Source organism: Doryrhamphus excisus, chromosome 5 (genome assembly GCF_030265055.1).
Source record: "Doryrhamphus excisus isolate RoL2022-K1 chromosome 5, RoL_Dexc_1.0, whole genome shotgun sequence".
Taxonomy (NCBI): Eukaryota; Metazoa; Chordata; class Actinopteri; order Syngnathiformes; family Syngnathidae; genus Doryrhamphus; species Doryrhamphus excisus.
In genome coordinates, this window is record NC_080470.1 from 9,662,013 (window position 1) to 9,682,521 (window position 20,509).

The window sequence follows — 20,509 nt, forward strand, 5'->3', positions numbered from 1 at the left end:
AGGTCATGGATCATTCTTTATCTTTCTCCTCTTCTAAATAGCCATACTGTATGGTATTTCATTATCAAGTTTCCACCTCTTCCTTTTAAATAAGAAAATACTGAGTTCTGACATCATTAGGTAAACAGATGGGCATAGCACTTCTCCTGATATAATAAGCTTATTGTGGGTATCATGAATGTTTGGTAATGCAGTGGGAATGAAAGTGGCAGCATTATTTATTTTAATATGAACTACCAGCAGTTGTGCTTTGTCTCAAGTGCTACCATGGATATTCAGGACTGTTCTAGAATAGCTTAGCTACAGATGTTCTGTAATTTTGTCTTATTTCATGTCATTGCATATGATATTGTATCAATCTTCTATGTATGGATATGTTTACAATAACAGATTATTACATTCATGTTAAAATAATTGAATCCCTTAAAAATGTTAAATTAATTTCAAAATTATATTATTTTATCTATTATTAATTATATTACAAGGTGAAGAGTCAAGCAAGACAAAATAATATGTAATAAAAATGTCAAGTTAAAAATATATATATAATACCAGCTCGACCCACAAGTTGAAACAGGAAGTCAAACTGCATCCACTGGGATGGATCTCTCTATATTGATTCGTCCCATGACTGGTTTCCTATCAACCGATTTGCCAGCAAAGCTGTCCATCAAATATACACGAATTGTATTGGTCGAAAAGTCACTTCCCGTGTCCCGACACGCTTATTTTTTTAAGAGGCCTCACTGGAGGTAGACATTGCCTGGTTGTTGTTAAGAAGTAGTTAAAAAGTAATATTACACAAAAAATGGGGAACCGAGATGATGAATATGATTATTTATTTAAAGGTAAGTCCTCCTCGAAGGTTGCTGAATGATGGTGGTCATTATAAAGGCTTTGTCAGGAGTAGGAGCAAAACGAAGTAAACCTAAGCCAATGTTAATGCTAAAGTTAGCTCCTCATTGGAAAGGCAGCAGTTGTAACTGTTGTAAAATAACAACTATAGACTATCCATGTATTATAATTTCATAATGTCTCTGCCTTCAAAACGGATCACTTTCATGGTATTTATTTGCGTTAACGCTCGCAAGTTAGCATGCTAGCGACAGGTAAACAAGCTAATTAAATTGCTAGCTTACATGGCTGCTCCTCTATTTGATTTTATGAATCTACTTTGCGTTTAGTTGTGCTTATAGGAGACTCCGGGGTGGGGAAGAGTAATCTCCTGTCCCGTTTTACGAGAAATGAGTTCAACCTGGAAAGCAAAAGCACCATTGGGGTGGAGTTTGCCACCCGCAGTTTGCAGGTGGACGGCAAGACCATCAAAGCTCAGATTTGGGACACAGCCGGACAGGAGCGCTACAGAGCCATCACCTCGGCGTGAGTTTATGTGCAGTAGTAGTCCTCTAATGTTATGGTCAACTTTTACTTCCCTTATTCAGCCCAGCTTCCTCACTTATGGTTGCAATATTCACTTACTAGCCACAGTATTATGTACACCTTCACTTAAAACCACATCCACTGTGATTCTTTGTACTTGTACTTTCATAGTCGTACTTTGTGATCTGACTGCATAATACTGCTCATTAATTTAAATGCATTTTTTAATTGTATTGGACTTAATTTTGTTGATTGTATTTGTTCCGTCACCACTAGTTATTATCGTGGTGCAGTCGGGGCTCTCCTGGTGTACGACATCGCCAAACACCTAACTTACGAGAATGTGGAGCGTTGGCTGAAGGAGCTGAGGGATCACGCCGACAACAACATCGTCATCATGCTCGTCGGCAACAAAAGCGACCTACGGCATCTCAGGGCTGTGCCGACAGACGAAGCTCGAGCTTTTGCTGGTAAATTCCAATTTTTATTGAACTATACTATGAAAGAACACTTCACAGCTTTTAGCTAATCTGTGGAGAACTTTTCCATAATTGATCTTTGGACAAGTAACACATCGGGTCAACCCGTGAGACTATCTCAGTGAGCATTTATTAACTCCACAAGTGCTTTTCTTTGGATTTTTTTTAATACCACCTGAATTGGGTACAAAAATAGTAAAGAGAGCCGGAAATGGAACTTGCTGTGACAATGGAAGCTTCTGGCCACTTACACGCAATATAATTATTCAGTCATTCATTTTCTGACGCTTATCCTCACGGGTCACGGGGGTGCTGGAGCCTATCCCAAACAACCAATTAAATCCAATATTTTTCTAATCAGAGCATATAAAACTTGTTTATGACCTACTAAATGCAGTTGATAACATTATTAGAGCCCTCTTGATATAAAATAATAAGAGAAAATGAGACATAATCTAGACTCACACGCGCGCGTGCACACACACACACACACACACACCCATAGCCTACAGGTTGTTTCATTTGATGAACTACACACTGCATGGATGGATCACTGTGGGCTGCAACAGCACTAGCCACAGGGGATTGGCTTTTGTGATCTGAGTTTAAAGGCATTTATCGCCATAAATCGTCCGATACTTATCAGTGGCCAATCAAATAGATTATATGTAACTATCTAAAGTGGAATTTTTGAAATCAGACACCCAGAAAAGCACCAAAACACCAAAACCCAAATTATGTGTCTCAAAAGTGTAACAGATCACTGAGTCTCACAAGATTTGTGGTGTCATGTGACATCACTGATGAGTTTCATTTTTGTATTTCTTATTTTTATTTTTTTAGGAAAGGTGAGCAATATAATTCAACAAAGGAAGAGAAACTTTGCTTCTTTTACTTTTATGTTTGATGATTTTTAGTGTCACATTGCATAGCATTGGTTGTGGAATTAAAGGTTTCATGCCAAAGACATAAATTAGTTTGGCAATTAGATCAACTTGGTAGTCGACCAGCATCATCAAATATTTGACACTGGTTCCTCAGTATACATCAGTATATTAAAAAATGCATTTGGGCAAAGTAACGCTCCTTTATGTGACTTTGTCAGAAAAAAACACTGTGTCATTCATCGAAACCTCCGCCTTGGACTCCACCAATGTGGAAGAAGCCTTCAAGAATATTCTTACAGGTAAACAAAAAAAATGAACGCGAACATGACTTTATACTGGACATGTTATTTCCTCGCCTTTTTCCGTGTTTGCCTTCTTCCTCCACAGAAATCTACCGCATTGTATCTCAGAAGCAAATATCAGACAGATCAGCACATGACGATTCCCCGGGAAACAACGTGGTGGACATCAGCGTCCCGCCCACCACTGATGGACAGAGAGGCAACAAACTAGCATGCTGCCAAAGCCTATGAAACTCCTCTATTTTCTTTCTCAATTTTGACTTCGATGATCCGCCTCTTCAACCACTTCTTTACTTTATAGCCTTGCAATATTGCCGTAGCAGGAGACCCAGCATTTATCCGCCTTTTTTGCCTTTTACACAGAACTGACGGTGGGCAGGACTTCTGCAATCTGATAACTAAGATGAATAACAATTGCTTTCAACACAACACAAGACAGGACTCCTCCTCTGTCCGCCTTTCCATCATTCCCTACACATAGGAGCCGTCCTGCCTCTGATACTACCTCCAAAGGCTGACAGTTGGCGAGTCAACGTCATCCCTCCCATTCTGTGTCGGTGCCGTTTATTCACAGTAGTAACCAGGGGTAGAAAAATGCCGCCTTTTACAGGCAGTATAAAAGGGGCTTGAGTCCATTGCATGCTGTCGCTGACCCATTTTGTCATTAACGTTCCTATTGACCCACCTGTGTGAGTGGTGGCGAGGGATCTGTGTTCTCCGGCATCATGTGGGAGAACAGTTTGACGGTTGCATATTGAATGATACATGTGAATTTCTCCCTTTGTGAGAGGGGATGGTTTGGGGCGAGGAGTCTGCACGAGCCGGGAAGTAGACCGGCTGTGACTGTCTTGACTCTATATATGCAAGCAGGAATCAACCATTCAAAGTTTTATTATGACACCAAAGGATGACAGATGCAATCACGAGCACCACTGGCACAGCTTTTTGCAAGTGTGAACAAATGTGAATGAGTTAGTGTTAATGTTTGGGCTTTGTTTGTGTGTGTCTGTGTGTACCACTTTTAAAAAAGAGTTAAAAATCATTTGCACTCCCACTCATTTCAGTGTCTCAAATTCAGATGTTCTTTTTCACTGGTGTGACCTTTTGAGAAATTAATGTGTCATCTGATAGCATTTTCTGTGGGAACATGAATAACACTCCCTCTTGAGAAATATCCAGTAAGTGTAATTTGTTGAGGAAAGGGACCTGGACGCATGTGTGACTTATTGCGTCAAAACATTTCACTTTTCGCCTGTACTTTGTGACTGAAAATTGCTGATGTGTCAATAAAAACCAATCTGCATGATGATGTATCCAACTTATTTTTGAAGCAATCCGTCATTCAAGGTTCCCAGAAGTTACAGTATATTTGAATGAGGTTGATTAAAAAAGGGAAGGAACCAACATAACTTCTATGATATGACATTCATGAACAATTACTATGTAAAGATTCTCAGGTGTTATTTTTAATAAACTTTTAAAAAATGTGTTAACATGGAACAAATAGAATAAGAGTATGCTTTATCAACTATTGGCCTCCATGTATTTGTCTAAGACTTTCCCATTCAAAGAGTGATGTTTCTTTTTAAAGGGTTAAAATCCCAACATTTATATTTAGGTATATTTCAGGCAAAAAGTAATTTTGAAGAATTTTACTGTAGTTATTGATAAGCGTACCTATATATATATCATTAAAATAAGGACTTAGTAGTTAATGAGAACATTGAAAGCTATTCTAGTGTTGCTCCCTCAAATGTACTGTACTGTCAATAGACTGCTGCTCACAGTTGATAGCCAGTGCACGTGACGTCATTGCACGCGATGACGTGTTTTCGTTGAATCAGATGGAATAATGTCGCCTTCAATGTACAGTACCACTAATCCCTATCATTCTTCAACTGAAGCTTCATGACACGCCTCCTTTCCATTTTTTGACCAGCGGCTCCACTTTAGAGGCCATTTTTGCTCTCGACAGCCGTGGGCAAGACTACGGGGAACATTTAATATAATCCCCAATCCCCCAAGCGGATGTACTCCTGTATCGTACTTTCAAGCTAGCTGGTCTACTTTTAAGACAGCTGGTGTACGCGAACTTTTCGCGTATTACGACTTTTAGCTCGACACAGGTCGCTAAATGTGACGGAAGGAAACAAAAGATTTCATCATAGTCGTTGTTGGTCGTCTTAAAGGAACGAGGTACGTTATCATTTTGTTTTGCAGACGTGACAAGCGTGCAAGCTGCACATCAGTCATTCGTGTGTAAGGAGCTTGTAACTACTCGTGTATATTGACAACAAAACAACCTGTAGATATGACATAAATAACATACTTATATTTGTGTTTACATACTTGTGTTACATAGAACACCGTCCACTGCAGACATTATTTGCTGCCACGCAATGAAAAGGTGGTTTTGACGTTGAACACCTAAACCCCAGGTAATAGTCGATCGACCATCGACAGTCGATACCACAGCTTCTGCTTACGAGTTTGTAAATGTCAAGACAAAGAAATCAAAGTTGAGTTTCAAGTCATCATTTTGCACATTGCTCCCAATAGTTGCATCTCTCCGCTCTGCTTAGAGACAAAGTTACTGCCTTATTTTTGGAGCTAATCCGTCTTTGTGTGACTTTTTCTCGTGCGGTTTCTCGTGACATGACGTAATATTACCACTTGATTCTTATACGTGCAACTTTTTCTTCTCGTATTGCATTGCTACAGATTCATGCAAAATCCTGAAGGAAATGGAAAATTCAAATTTATATAACCAAGTAAATTTGTCACAGCTTTGTCTTATAGGTGAAAAAGTGTAATAGTATAGCTGTTATTTTCTCCCCCAAAATTTTGCATTTTTTTCCAAAAATTTTAACTTTTTTCATAAATGATTGTTGTAAATGTTCTTGTAATACTAGAACTAAACTAACCAACCATTTTTTCCTCATAACACTACTTTTTTTAGAAACTTTTTTCTTTAATATTTAAACTACAAACTACTACAAAAAGACATTAATTTTCATCATAATATGGTTTATTCTCAATTTTTTTTTACTTTTTCATTAGTCTTTACTCTTAATATTTTGACTTTATTCTTATTGACTTTATTATTATTTCTTCTTCTTAATAATAATAATAATAATAATAATAATTATTATTATTATAAGAAGACAGAAGAAATAATTAATAATAATTAATTAATAATAACTACTATAGTAATAATTAATACTAATTAAATAATAATAATAATAATTATTATTATTATATAATAATAATAATTATTATTATTATTATAATTATTATTATTATTGTTATTTTTTCCATTTCAACTAGATGAACTTTCTTCACCAAAAACTGCAAAAATCTACAAATGGATTGTGCCATTTGCAGTTTTTGATGATTTCCTGTCCCTACTCCCATATTATAACTTTTTCCCCAACCAAATCTTTCAAAATTACCATTTTATTTATAATAATAATAATAATACATTTTATTTGTATAGTGCTTTTCAAAATACTCAGACACTTTACAAAAGAATGGAGTTGAATAAAGCAAGTAAAAGTAGAAGTAGAGTAGAAGACACACCAAAATACAACATTCATTTGTTAATACACAGTTAAAACATGAGTAAAAGCGGGGTGGGGCACATTTGGTTTGTTTTTCATAATAATATGACTTTTTCTCCTACATTTTAACTTTATGCTACAATGTTATTTTCATAAAATAGTCCTTTCTCTTTTTAACACACATGTTAAAAAGCACACACACATGTGTTCCAAATGTGAAAACTGTAAATAGTTCATGGTCATGTAAATAGTTCAATAGTTCATATATTTGTAAATAAATTATTTTGATGTAAAACAACCCCTTTTTGTGTTTATGTTGGTATAGTTTAAAAAAAATGTTTGTGCATAATAGATTTTTATACATAACATATTTATATACATTCTCATAATACTTATACTCATGACTTGTGGCCTTACTACTGTAACCCTTAATCTGTCAATGTAAAAGTATACATAGCGAGCAAAGTTAAGATATTTGTCCAGGACCATCCCAAACAGTCAGTGACTAAAATGGAGAGATTATTGGCTGATGCAAAACACCATAAATCCCACATATCAACACAAGTGTTATGTCACCATCTGCCATGTTGCAGCTCATTTTCTCCAAAACAACACAGTTAAAGCCACAGGATTATGTTCTTATTTTTTGGTGTGAGCCACTATTTACCATTCTTGACTGATACAGTGAGTTGTTCCATCACAATGTGTGCAATTTCTTCTAATCTTTTCCCGCACGTCTCCATACAAAAAGGTCCACTTGTGAAGGCATCAGTCATTGTGAGGACACACAGGCTGCTGATGTCATTTGTCTGCGTCTTATCGTTGTGCAGGAGTTATCGTAGGAGTGCCAGCTGTTTATCAGCTTGCTGCACTGCATGAGCACGAGTGCTGGCTTCCATGCATGCTTGCTTCTATTTAATGGTTGATATAGCCGCTTCAAGTCCACTGGACTTCCTCCAAACATACACGTTTTTCCATGTGATAGGACGTTGATTGAAGCCCATGCACCTACACTGCACTGCAATGCATTGGAAGCCATCACATAGACAAAATGGCAAAGACATTCATTGATGAGTAATGTATAATAATGCATTAGATAGTTCTTATTTAAGAGTGCATGCATCACAAAGAGAGCTTCTCCCAATATTTTAGCTAGTTTCTTTTTTATTTGCAGGCTACTCTTGAGAAACTGTTCTTCTTGCAACTCGCAACGCCGGCTCCATAGCCGGTCTCCGGACCCTGTAACCATGACGACAGGAAGTTGCTGTCACCACCTGCCCGGCTCCCTGTGCGACTGCACGAGCAGCACTGACCCTCTGAAGAGTGCGGAGGAAGGAGAAGGAGGCGGGTGCCCAGGACACTGCTTCAGTCAGGTCACAACCATAGACGGAATGCTGCTGTCCTCCGTGCTCAAACCCGTGCAAAGGTACTGATGCAAATACATTTAATGAGTTGTTCCTTTCAAAGAGCCATTCAAAAGACTGACTTGTTATAAGATTTATTTTTTATAAGTAACTCCCACCAGTATAGAGAACTATAATATTGATTACAATTTCATTTGGCTTTTGTTTTCATTGAAAACATTCCTTAAGGTGGTGGCTTTGTATCACCATGCTCAGATCACCATTTTTTATTTTCCTTCACCTAAAAAAGTGAAACCTCTACTTTTTTCTTAAAGTTTGAATCCTGCAGTTAATACATCACTGTACCTAATATTTGGACTGTCCGCTGTCAGGGCACTCACAACAAGCTTGTCAACCCATGGGAAAATGCAGTAGGTCATTGTAACATCACACAGCAACCTAACACTCAAAAAGAATAGCCAATAAATATACAAACATGTATCACTATGAGTTTAAAATAATAATACAAATTCCGATAGTACATTGGAACTGAGCAATAGATCCATTGGTGCTGCTGCATCCTCCAATGACATCAGCCTCACGCTGGGATCTAGGCTTGTCTGGCTCCCTCTGGCGGACAGAGACAACATTGCAGTTACATCCATCCATTTTCTATGCTGATTGTGCTCCAATGAAATGCTCTGCTCAGACGAAATGCATTACGGGTAAAATGTTTAATATATATATATATTGACTTGGCAAATGTTTGTATATTTATGCGGTATACCTTTTGAGTGTTAAGTTGCTATGTGATGAGTTTAGTGTTGTTTGTAAGATGACATTGTGAATCAGACTGCTATATCGAGTAATTACCTGCAATTTCCAATGGGTTGACAAGCTTGTTGGGAGTTCTTTTCATAGCTCATCATTGGCTCCTGTCAAATAAAGTCCTCACTTTACACAATATGCAATTTTATGACATGTGCAGCTTATATATGCATCAATCAGATTTTTATTCTCTAAATTTTGTTACAAATTTCCCCACTGAGGGACGAATAAAGGCATATCTTAGGCATATCTTAATTTAGTGGCTGTGGCTTATACACTGTGATTTACATAAATGAACAAAAACTACACATACTGCAGATAACTTCCAACTTCCATGCATAGGCAATTTGGATTTTGAATAAGACATTATTTTATGCAAATGTCAATTGAATCTCCTCTGCCACTTAAAAGAGCCGTTCAAAACACTGGATGGTTTGGTTGTTCTACACCTCAATAGATGCAGACTCAACCATCTGAAACAAGTTCTTGAAGGTGGTGTTGTGCATCCAATGTCTTGTTAGGAAATTCATTTTTTTCTCCTCCAATTGTGCAGAATGTATGCAAGGATATTTTTTTTCACATTCCCTGTGCTCTGTATGGAAAATTATGCCCATTTGTTGTGAATTTTATATTTTGTTCCATCTTGGTGAATGCATTCATGTTATTTATTTTATGGCGATTCTGTTCACTTGCATGTCACAAAATTCCATAACTATAAAAAGGCATTGTTTTTGGACCAAATGGATATGTTTTCCTTTTTCCCGGTTTGGGCACCGTTTCAAAAGTGCAGATGACTTGATCTAATATCGTCCGAGAATTATTTCCAAGAAAGCGCTGGTTAAGCGAGGGGGGAGTAAGGCACCTTCCTTTAATACATCTAATCGTTTCCTTCATACTGTGAATGAGTTTGGTTCCTAATTTCACTGATTGTATTAGCCTAGAGTTTGATCCTTTACACATAAAGGATCAAACTATACCCAACCCGAGATGCTTGTGGGCCAGCTCAGCTGCATGATTACGTTATATGTTATTTCAATGCTCCTTTCAGTCATATTGGACCTGGACCAGTAATGTCGAAAAATTGAAAACGTGTCCAGATTAGGACTTTAGAGAGGGGCTGCTTCATCTATGCTCACTGGTTCAAGTCTCACCCTGAGGTGTGCTGATGTTTCCGGATTGATTATTGTACGTCAACAGTTCATCCGCTTGCATTGCCAGTGATGGTCCCATGTGTCGCATTTGCCATGACGGAGGCTACGGCGAGGACCTCCTGTCCCCGTGCGGCTGCGCCGGCACCCTGGGCATGGTCCATAAGAGCTGTCTAGAGCAGTGGCTGTCATCTTCCAACACCAGCTACTGTGAGCTCTGCCAGACTAGGTTCAGCATCGAACGCCAGCTCAGGCCTTTTGCAGAGGTAACTGGAGGTCAATACCCTTTGTCCTATTACTTCTGTGTTACTAATCATTCTCTTGATTATTCAAACTCGCTCTTTCGTCCACAGTGGCTCGACGACCCCGGCTCACGCAACGAGAAGAGGATGTTGTGTTGCGACACAGTGTGCTTCCTGTTCATCACTCCACTTGCTGCCATTTCTGCCTGGTTGTGCCTGCAGGGAGCGCAGGACCATCTGAAATTGGGCAGTTTGTTGCAGGCCGTAGGCCTCATAGCGCTCACCACTGTCCTCTTCACCATCTACATCCTCTGGACCCTGGTAATGTCTCCTATCCAGCATGCTTGACTCTAAAATTGCTTATATACAGTCATGGGGAAAATGATCTACTGTATGTGCCATGTGATGCCCTGTGACTGACTGAGTGAGTGTCTTTCTTCCAAACTCAGTCGGAAACACTAAGGTCAGAATAAATAAATTGGACTTGTTTAAAGTTGCGGCTGTGGCCATAGCCTGCACATTAGTGTTGTGCCATTTAAACAAAAAATTATATTTAGTATAAATTTGACTGGAGGGGTGTTATGTAATGTCTACAGTGCTCTAATAATGGGTTTTCTATCTATGAAGTACAAAATAATTCAATTTATTGCTATTGAGTACTACTTCATTCACTTGAATGATGAACTATGCATGTGGCCAGACGCCAGAATGTGGTGTCAAATAACTGTGTTCCAAGCCTGTTGCAGCTTTTCTTCTTATCACTCACACACACACCGGTGACCTGGAGAGATGCACCAAAAAAATTTATCTTGACAACTTTTGTGGTAAACTTTTACCCTCAATCTTCAATTCCACCCGCTCAAAAAACCCTTTGTTCTGTGTTCTGTGTGTGTGCAGGTGTCTTTGCGCTACCACTGTCAACTGTATTCCGAATGGAGGAAAAAAGACCAGAAAGTGTGCCTGATCATTCCTGACACTCAGGAGTCTCCCTCTTCCCAGCATTTACTCTCCTCCGAACCCTTGAAGATGGCTGCTGATGAAAGTGTAGTATGAGAACCAAGGTGAAGACTGAGCACTCCTAACCTTTTACAGCCAAAAACACTCAAGTGAACTTTCCACAGAGTCCCAAACATTGGATGGGAAAGAAGATGACATACAGTATTAGTACACTATGGACATCCATGCAGTACATGATGCAATGCAAGCACTGTTTTTTTTTTTTAATGAAGCTTGAAGCTTTTTGTAAGAACATGGAAGAACGTGCTTGCCACTTTTACTGAAGTACTCCCTAAAAAAGCAGCAGTGTGCCTTTAAGGAGAGTATTTCACGTAGTGGTGGCATCACTGAAGGGCTGCTTCCATGATGACATCAGCAGACTTTTCACTGTGCTGCCTACTGCCATGTTTGCACTAACTGACCCAGAATCAGAACAAGTTCATTTTAAAAGACAAGAAAAATGCACAAATTACAAAAAGGGACTAATTCTGGATTTTTAGGTATAGCAAGTTCCATTTTGGAGAGCTTTATTTCATTTGAGCCACAGGGAGACGGTTAATTACCTTTTTTTCGTTCACGGAAAGCATTGTGGAACCTCTAAAGTCAAATGCACTAAAAGTGGTCATATCTGTAGTTCAACATCTTTTGTAAATAAATATGCCCCAAAAGTCAAACTAGGATTTCAATCTATCACATAGAAAGGTACCAGTGACATGATAGTAACCTGAAAAAGAACTTACAACAACACAGGAAGTGGTCTGGCTGCTTAGTACAATGTAAAAAATGAATCAGTATTCGTAGTTTTTCTGTGTTTTACTATTTATTACACAATTCACTTAACAGTATTTCCAATGGGAACGTTTGTTTTGAAACTTGAAAGTCAACCTCCATCTAGTTGTGTTAAACTTTGATGGTTTGGGTGTAATAATTGGTCCCCAATGATGGCCTTAAATGTGTTATTAACAACGTAACACTTGTAATGTTAGCACTTGTAATGTTTGCCTTTCATTTATAGTAAAACAGATGATATGTACACAGGAGGCATTGATACTACATGCAGGAGCCTCAAATGAACTTTGGAGAATTTTTTTAAAAATGACAGCTTGCGAAGCAATGGCAGCCATATTATAATTATTATACATGTTACATGTCTTCATTAGTGTGTATTGTGGCGATTCAAGTGGTGCTCTTGAAATTAGAGTGAAAGAGATCAGAAGCACTATTTGGAGATTTAATGTTCATCCTGCAAACATCTTTCACCCCAGCTTCATGTCTTTTGGTGAAAATGCAGACAACTTGTCCCGTCTCCAACAATGTCACTTTCATGTCACGTGTGTGTGTGTGAGATTTTTGCTTCTCTTGACCCTTGGTGCACAGAAACACGGCTCCCACTGGGAGCAATGTCCAGAAGTCTTCCCCAAAATAAAAAGAACTGAAATTGCTTTTGTGTGGCGATTTGTTTTGATACAAGCACAGGCCACTCAGTCCTAAAAAGAAAGACCCAATTCCCGAGTGTTACCCATTCCTCTGGTTGTATTGCTCACTAGTTGTTGGGAGGAAGAAGTCTAATGAGACCACTACTCGACTGTCACTGTCCATTTCTTTCATTTTTTACATATTCAGTACTATTTTTTTTTGACAAGTGCTACTGAATACCATGATGCCAAAGTTGTATATATCAGCTCTTAATGAAAACATTACTGGTATTTTTGATGTCATATTTGTCCAAACAAATGTACTTTAGTTGTACAGATGTACAACTAAACAAATGCAACAGCAAATGCTAAGATAAAAACAAACCTCCTTGAACTGGCAGAAAAGAACATTATTTTTCATTTTCTACTAAGGCGCTTTGTGCCCCACAAAATACCCTTTAATGGTTCTGTGTTTTTGTTTTTAACCCATCAACATTGAAAGGGGCCGATTTGGGGGATGGGTGGGTGCTCATCTGAGTGGGTTGTTTATCCGTGTGTTTACTGTTTGTCACATCAAGGGGCTTTAATCTATAAAAGGATGGAATCGTAATCGGGGGTTATTTATGTGGCTGTCTTTCACTATTTGTCACCTCTTTAGGACTGTTTACCCAACAAATAAAATACTCTTTTAGGCAGGGGTATCCTAAGTGTGGCCCAGAGGCCTTTTGTTGCAACCCGTGGCTGTTTTTTGTTAGCCCGTAAAATACAATGTAACAGCAAAAATGGAAAAAAATCAGTCATTTTACCTGAATAAAGTAAAAATATTACGGAAATAAAGTTAAGTTAAAATAGCTTGAGGAAAATCAACAGCAGAATTTTAAATAATAACTACATATGAGAATAAAGTCCACAAATAGGAACAAGAAAAATGTATTTTTTTGAGAATGTGTAATTAGTAACAGTGTTAAGATTACAAAGAAAAAATGTCAGATAAAATTTTCTTGAAATATATAATTCATAATATATGTACATGTGTTGGTCTACATTATAATATCATATGTACATGTGTTGGTTTAGAAAATATCAAGTTGGCTCTTGCATCCTTTCATTTTTCAGTTTGTGATCCTTGCTGGAAAAAGCCCTGCTTTAAGGCTAACCTGCTTTCTTTCATTCATTCATGTTCTATGTATTTATCATTGGGTTCTTTCAATCTAATATTCATATATAGCGCACATAGCATTTCAGAGATGAAAAGACTACTAAATAGTTTACTCAAGTGCAAGTTTCTTTTGCGTTGTGGAACTATTATGCATGTAAAATTAAGTACAGATAAATAAATTAAAAAAAAACAAGAAAACGCATGTTAGAGTAAAAGTCACTGGTTACTTCTTTACTGGGTTCTGCAGTGCACTGCAAAAAAGAACTACTGATTAACTACTGATTAAGCTCATAATAATAAAATATGCTCATTGCACAGGCTGTGATGGCTTTGTAGAGCGTTTACTGTAAACATAACCAGTCTTTATATCAACAACAACAACATCCATCAACAACAGTTCAATAAATACAGATTTCAACATAATACTGCCTCACTGGGAAGTGACTGCCATTAGATTCTTTGCACAGCACCATCTAGTGGTCAGTATTGAAATGCTCCGTCACTTTTAAGTCAGAGCCTTTCACATTCTCCAACACAAAAGGCTTCTGTACAGGTCTTTGATGGCAGAATTGAGAGGGAGAGGAGAGAGGAAAGTGCTTAACTGAGGTTAGGTGAGATCAGGGTATAGGAGGATATAAGGAGGGATAAAGGTCACACATTGAGGCAGCACTGCATTTTGTTGCTCTTGTGGCCGTCGGTGGTCGGTGGGACGCTGATGTCGACGACGTTGTTGCCGGGAGAGTCGTGTGAACATCGGTCGGCTATCTGTTTCTGTGACACGATGCGGTAGATTTCTGTAGTACAAAAATAAAAAGTCAATCAAACTTTCCTCTAACGCACATACATTAACAGGGGTACATCATCTTATGCTAATTCTCAGCTAAGAATGTTAAACTGCTACTTCAAATACTTGACGGCATAATTCAATTTCCATTCTTTTTGGTCTTAAGCTCCGCCCACCTGTTAAAATACTCTTGAAGGCCTCTTCCACGTTTGTCGAGTCCAACGCTGACGTCTCAATGAATGACAGCGTGTTCTTCTCTGACGAGGAAATAACATTGCAGAATGACTTTACTCACTGGTTACTACAAGACAACACACTATTTGAAGATTGTTCAAATAGAAAATACAACTAAATCACTGTCATTTTCAATATGTACAACTATAATAGGCACATTTATGAACAAAATGAGAACTTGTTCTCTAAGTATCTTACCCATGTAAAAGCAACATTGCTTTATTCAGCCACAAACACAACAAAGTATTCACATTGAAAATGTTTACACAGCCTTTACGTATGAAAAAAAAGCAAAACATTGACATGAAATCATGTCGTTATGTCAAATCAAATATTCTTAAGCGGAATACTGTAGCCTACCGACTAAATGTTAAATCTTGTCTCGTCTCGTGACACCTCCATAAGCATATTTACCCATTTATCCATGCCAGTGGCGTATAGTAAAGAACAATCAAATGTGTCCACTAGATGGCAGAAAGTGCATGATTATTGTTTCTATTTGGTGCTAGGCCGTGAGACCTAGTTTATGTCAAATATGTAACTTGGCACAATCAAGTGAAACTGTGCTCTAATAAGCTGTGTACTCCCTTTTGTGGTATACTATATATGCTCATGTGACAATTAAAGTCATCAATAATTCCATCAACTGTAGAGTATGTTCCATGTTCTGACACTGAAAATACTTCATATCTAATATTCTATCTGACAAATGCACATTTACATCATTTGTAAAACAAACACCATCAAATGGGGTGAAATCTGGATTTTACAACAAAATGTTGAAAATGTGTAAATGTGTATTTCACTGCAGTCCATGAGTTGCAGGCATTCTCCTTGTGTGTTTATGTTCCAATACAGTTCACCAATTTCACATCCATGTTTTATCACGTTATAAATGAGGGATGTCTGTATTTGAAATCATATTGTATTGTAACGTTATGTCGTTTTTTGGGGGTGTTACCTGCAAAAGCCCGAGCCTCATCAGTGGGCACAGCTCTCAAGTGCCGTAGGTCGCTTTTGTTGCCGACGAGCATGATGACGATGTTGTTGTCGGCGTGATCCCTCAGCTCCTTCAGCCAGCGCTCCACATTCTCGTAGGTTAGGTGTTTGGCGATGTCGTACACCAGGAGAGCCCCGACTGCACCGCGGTAATACCTGATGGCGATATGCACTTTTGTATTTTTTTTTTTACCCCAAAAAACATTACAGGCGATGTGATGCATGACATACTTACGCCGAGGTGATGGCTCTGTAGCGCTCCTGTCCGGCTGTGTCCCAAATCTGAGCTTTGATGGTCTTGCCGTCCACCTGCAAACTGCGGGTGGCAAACTCCACCCCAATGGTGCTTTTGCTTTCCAGGTTGAACTCATTTCTTGTGAAACGGGACAGGAGGTTACTCTTCCCCACCCCGGAGTCTCCTATAAGCACAACTATGAAAGAAAAATAATCAGAAAATCAGATTACACATTTCTTGGGTCATGATGTTGGAGTAAAAAAAAAAAAAACAGTGGAGAGTCTGACACACCCGTTTCTGTGTTGACGTTGTGAGTCATCATAAACTAGTTAGACAGACAAGCCCTATGTACAACACCTGGAATATTATACACACTTTCCATGCACAAGATGTGTATGAAACCTTTAAAGATTTGATACTTCATAAGCCAATTTCAGTTCTCTGCAAGTCAAAACTATTTCTTTTGAAATATATTCTTTATAATATAAGTATAGATGCTTTATAATACGTATATTATATGGTGTGTATTACAGTATATCAGCAATGGGTGAGAAAACTATATACCATAGACCGATATAAATAATGCATGTTGATAAACCATGACCTGTAAAATTGAATTGCAACAGGCTGCAATTCATCATAAATGTAATGCGCTGGCGAAAAAAACTAAAACACTGTTTTTTTGCAGTTTCATGCCATCGTTATTGATACAAGAACGTAAGTGATTTTGGTTATAATGAAGAAAACCGCCTGCACTGCGGTTGAGTGGTTAGAATGCAGGCCATACAGCTAGGAGATCCGAGTTCGATTCCACCCCCGGCCATCTCTGTGTGGAGTTTGCATGCTCTCCCTGTGTATGTGTGGGTTTCTTCCCACATTCCAAAAACATGCTAGGTTAATTGGCGACTCCAAATTGTCCATAGGTATGAATGTGAGTGTGAATGGTTGTTTGTCTATATGTGCCCTGTGATTGGCTGGCGACCAGTCCAGGGAGTACCCCGCCTCTCGCCCGAAGACAGCTGGGATAGGCTCCAGCACCCCCCGTGACCCTCGTGAGGATAAGCGGTAGAAAATGAATGAATGAATGAATGAATCTTTCCTTAGGACCCACATAATCTGAAATGGTTAGATTAGGATTTAAAAGCCTTAGAATATATTGTGATGTACTGGAATAGTCAATGCAAGATACTATAACAATATGAACTTTCAGCCATAGTGCCCCTCATTAAATAATTTATAGTATACATTGTATATATTTTAAATAGAGTCTAGGGCTCAGGGTGCCTGTAGAGTTCAGGGGCACAACATCTTAAAATGATGATGATGATGATGATGAAAAACTGTACATACAACTCTGAGACTGTTTGAGCAGATCTATTTTTAAATATCGTTTACCAACAGGAAATACGCAAAGTCGACATTGCCTGCCAGGGAAACTTAACAGGCATTTCCAGGTGGTTTATTGCCTAAGGCAGCAGATTTGGACTACAAAAGTCATCACTGGGAACTTACACACTTACACAAATGTCCTATTGCCAAACCAATATGTCATCCTAATTGTTGCTGTTCTGTTCATACTTAAAGGTTTGGCAATTTGGCACTAAAGGCGCTGTATGCAGAAAATTCATTCAGCTTCCTAGAGGGCGGCAACATTGAAAAGTATAAATAAAATTACAGTCACTGCTCTCCCGGCATTTGTGTAAAAGTACATAAACCCCACCTACATGCATACACATGCATTAGTGATGTTTGTTGTCAGCTAATTTTAGCAATTCAAAAAAATTGCCCTACTAATGTTCGCTATCAATGCATGTATAAGCCTGTGTTTGGCAACCTTTACTATGAAAAGAGCCATTTTGCCCCCTCTTCTAAAAATAAGTCACAAACCATAAAGCTTTAACGATTTCTCTACTAATTTTCACAGTTGCAACAACATAATAGAAAAAACATAATACAGCAACCAGATCAGCCCAATCTTGTGGCAGAAACCAATATTATTCATTCATTTTCTACCGCTTATCCTCACGAGGGTCGCGGGGTGCTGGAGCCTATCCCAGCTGTCTTCGGGCGAGAGGCACGGTACACCCTGAACTGGTCGCCAGCCAATCACAGGGCACGTATATACAAACAACCATTCACACTTGGACTAGGACCCCAAACTCGGCTCTCCTAGCTGTTTGGCCTGCGCGCTAACCACTCGGACAATGTTATCCAATCTTCAAAAATACAGTTGATCGAACCCAAATCACAATCCTGAAGATCGGATCGGGACATCCCTAAACTCACGCAGCAGAGTGCATTGACAGTCTGTTATTTTTTATCTCTGGACTTAACGGGGGTCATACAGGATGTGGTTGCTGGTCCGAGCCAGTCATGTGCAAAGTAGGACTGCAGGGTTGACCACCATTAAACACATGTAGGCCTACTTTGATGAAATGACTACTTTTCAGAAAATGTTGCGCGCTTGTTTTGAAACAGTCTTTTTGTTGTTCGATAATTTCCCACCACATATCCAGCACAGGTAAACATTCTGAGATATGAGTGGTTAAAAAAAAACTAACACTATGAGTCTGGGAAGACTGATTACTTTGCATTATTGTAACATGGGTAAACCAGAGTTGTTGGCAAAGAAGACAAAGAAATCTGTCCAGCAGGATTTAAATCAATTTTCTTCTGAGATGTTTCCATTTTGGGATCTAGTCATGGTTCACTGACCACCAGGGAGAAAAGATGTCTCTGTTATGTCTCACCGATTGCAGGCAGGCACACACTGGCTCCCCTTCCCTCTCCCATGCTCATCCAATCACCAGTAGGAACTCAATCACGATGCATTTATGACCTTGTTATTTTTTGTAGCTCTTTTAAAAAATGCACATTTCCCCACTCTGGTGTTACAAAATATTCAAGGTCTGTGAAGAGAAGTTGAAGCTACATAGGAGCTCCAAAGCAGCGGGGTTGCCGACCCCTGGTATATCATAACCACACAATGACTCCACTTCTCTGAAACTGCTATTGTGTATGTGAACACACTACGGACATGTAGGCGTGGAAGAGACAGCGGTGACTGACAGCCATAAAGTTATTTAATAAAAATTGTGTCAGTTTTATACAGTTTAAATTGTGATTCAACAGTCAACTCCCTCGCGCCAATCTTCACTCAAATATTAAATACAACTGAAATACTGTGCACTTTTTGCAATATATCACTAAGCATTACCCCACATATGACTTTATTCTTCGCTATGAATATTTTTATATTTTACATACATGTCTATACCTAAGAAGGGGCCGCTTTAAATGTCATTATTCAAGCGTATAATGACAATAAAGGGCATTCTATTAGATTAGAAACATTAGAAACAAGTTCCAGACAGTCCTTTTAAAAATGCAGTAATTGGAGTCAGCATAGACCACGAACACTTAGCTTCCAGTGCTAAATCACAGCACCCTCTTTAGTCTGTCAAATACACAAACATGAGCAGCACACAGTACTTCTACACAAACAAGGGCACTTAATATCATCAGAGGGCGTCAACATGATGTAAATACAAGATGACGTTTGACATTAGGGACACGACGACGCAGAAGAAAACTGTAGCAAGCGTCAACTGCCACCACCAGCTGCCGACTGATGCTAAATTGGCAACCGTGCTAACTGATGCTCAGCTAGTCATACATAGCAACACAATTTGCGTTTTCTGTGCATGTTTACCTTTAAACAAGAAATCATATTCATCGTCTCTGTTTCCCATGGTTTGCTTAACAACAGTCACCTCTTCGTTGTGTTAGAAGAGCACTTGACCGGATGGAAATAATAGACTCAGCTAGCTTAGCTTCCCCAGTGCCCGGAAACATTGGGTGACGTCACGCCGTCAAGTGACACACCAAAAGCGGAAGTTATATAACTAACAAAAAAAAAACGTGTGTTCCATTTGATAATCATATCAAGATTACTACTATTAAGTATGAGAACATATAGCTGGCACATGTATAGTAGTATAGTATAGTAGTATAGTATAAGACGTTTACAGATAAAATTAGATAAATGATTCAAGGTTTACTGTGTAAAATAATGTGTGTGTGTTAAATATACATTCTGGCCCGTGAGTCAATTTTGTTAACTCAAAGCGGCCCACGAGTCAAAAAGTTTGCCCACCCCTGTTCCGGAGTCATCCACCCAGCCTAGGGTGCCCCAATCACTATTGGCACCACTGTTACCTTCACACCCTACATTTTCTCTTTCACTCTTTATATTTATTTGGCTTTTTGTGTTCTTTTTCCAGATGTTTCTTTCCAATTGGGATTACATCGATTGTATCACCAACGCTGTCTTCTGATGTTAAGCTACCACCACTATGTCAGGCTGCTTGACCATCACAAGTCCATCAGTCTGAATCAGAAAGTCCCTGGACAGCCACGGACCTGTAAAATGGGCAAAAAAAACAGAAAAGTGGGATTCCTTGTCTTCTTTAGGTCCTACCGGGACCCCTGATGAATGTGTGTTGGGTTTTGTCCACC

General features: G+C 38.7%; 3 protein-coding genes across 5 annotated transcripts; 2 read left to right on the plus strand and 1 right to left on the minus strand.

The window, feature by feature from the left end:
* Window positions 1-683: 683 nt before the first annotated feature.
* Window positions 684-4,354, plus strand: LOC131130115 (ras-related protein Rab-11B-like). The gene is made up of 5 exons (XM_058074283.1): window positions 684-848; window positions 1,185-1,380; window positions 1,657-1,850; window positions 2,965-3,045; window positions 3,134-4,354. The coding sequence occupies exons 1-5, from the start codon at window positions 809-811 to the stop codon at window positions 3,277-3,279; spliced, it is 657 nt and encodes a 218-aa protein (XP_057930266.1). The 5' UTR covers window positions 684-808; the 3' UTR covers window positions 3,280-4,354.
* A 543-nt stretch (window positions 4,355-4,897) lies between these two features.
* On the plus strand, window positions 4,898-12,606 carry LOC131129692 (E3 ubiquitin-protein ligase MARCHF2-like). Of its 3 annotated transcripts, none has more exons than XM_058073476.1 (5): window positions 4,898-5,244; window positions 7,783-8,034; window positions 9,977-10,203; window positions 10,281-10,490; window positions 11,067-12,606. In XM_058073476.1, the coding sequence occupies exons 2-5, from the start codon at window positions 7,856-7,858 to the stop codon at window positions 11,141-11,143; spliced, it is 693 nt and encodes a 230-aa protein (XP_057929459.1). In that variant the 5' UTR covers window positions 4,898-5,244; window positions 7,783-7,855; the 3' UTR covers window positions 11,144-12,606. The 3 variants fall into 3 exon arrangements, with proteins under 3 accessions (XP_057929459.1, XP_057929457.1, XP_057929458.1); XM_058073474.1 differs by having other exon boundaries at window positions 9,977-10,193; XM_058073475.1 differs by having other exon boundaries at window positions 9,998-10,193.
* Window positions 12,607-13,949: 1,343 nt separating this feature from the next.
* Window positions 13,950-19,854, minus strand: LOC131129693 (ras-related protein Rab-11B-like). The gene is made up of 5 exons (XM_058073477.1): window positions 19,704-19,854; window positions 15,992-16,187; window positions 15,719-15,912; window positions 14,700-14,780; window positions 13,950-14,533 (listed from the first exon to the last, which is right to left on the minus strand). The coding sequence occupies exons 1-5, from the start codon at window positions 19,741-19,743 to the stop codon at window positions 14,391-14,393; spliced, it is 654 nt and encodes a 217-aa protein (XP_057929460.1). The 5' UTR covers window positions 19,744-19,854; the 3' UTR covers window positions 13,950-14,390.
* Between the last annotated feature and the right edge of the window lie 655 nt (window positions 19,855-20,509).

Excerpts from the sequence above, each read along its gene's own strand:
- LOC131130115 (XM_058074283.1), top strand. The coding sequence starts at position 809 with ATGGGGAACCGAGATGATGAATATGATTATTTATTTAAAG. Across the intron at positions 1,381-1,656 it reads TACAGAGCCATCACCTCGGC|TTATTATCGTGGTGCAGTCG; the intron begins GTGAGTTTATGT and ends CGTCACCACTAG. Across the intron at positions 1,851-2,964 it reads CGAAGCTCGAGCTTTTGCTG|AAAAAAACACTGTGTCATTC; the intron begins GTAAATTCCAAT and ends TGACTTTGTCAG.
- LOC131129693 (XM_058073477.1), bottom strand. The coding sequence starts at position 19,743 with ATGGGAAACAGAGACGATGAATATGATTTCTTGTTTAAAG. Across the intron at positions 15,913-15,991 it reads TACAGAGCCATCACCTCGGC|GTATTACCGCGGTGCAGTCG; the intron begins GTAAGTATGTCA and ends TATCGCCATCAG. Across the intron at positions 14,534-14,699 it reads CTTCAAGAGTATTTTAACAG|AAATCTACCGCATCGTGTCA; the intron begins GTGGGCGGAGCT and ends TTTGTACTACAG.
- LOC131129692 (XM_058073474.1), top strand. The coding sequence starts at position 7,856 with ATGACGACAGGAAGTTGCTGTCACCACCTGCCCGGCTCCCTGTGCGAC. Across the intron at positions 10,194-10,280 it reads AGCTCAGGCCTTTTGCAGAG|TGGCTCGACGACCCCGGCTC; the intron begins GTAACTGGAGGT and ends TTTCGTCCACAG. Across the intron at positions 10,491-11,066 it reads TCTACATCCTCTGGACCCTG|GTGTCTTTGCGCTACCACTG; the intron begins GTAATGTCTCCT and ends GTGTGTGTGCAG.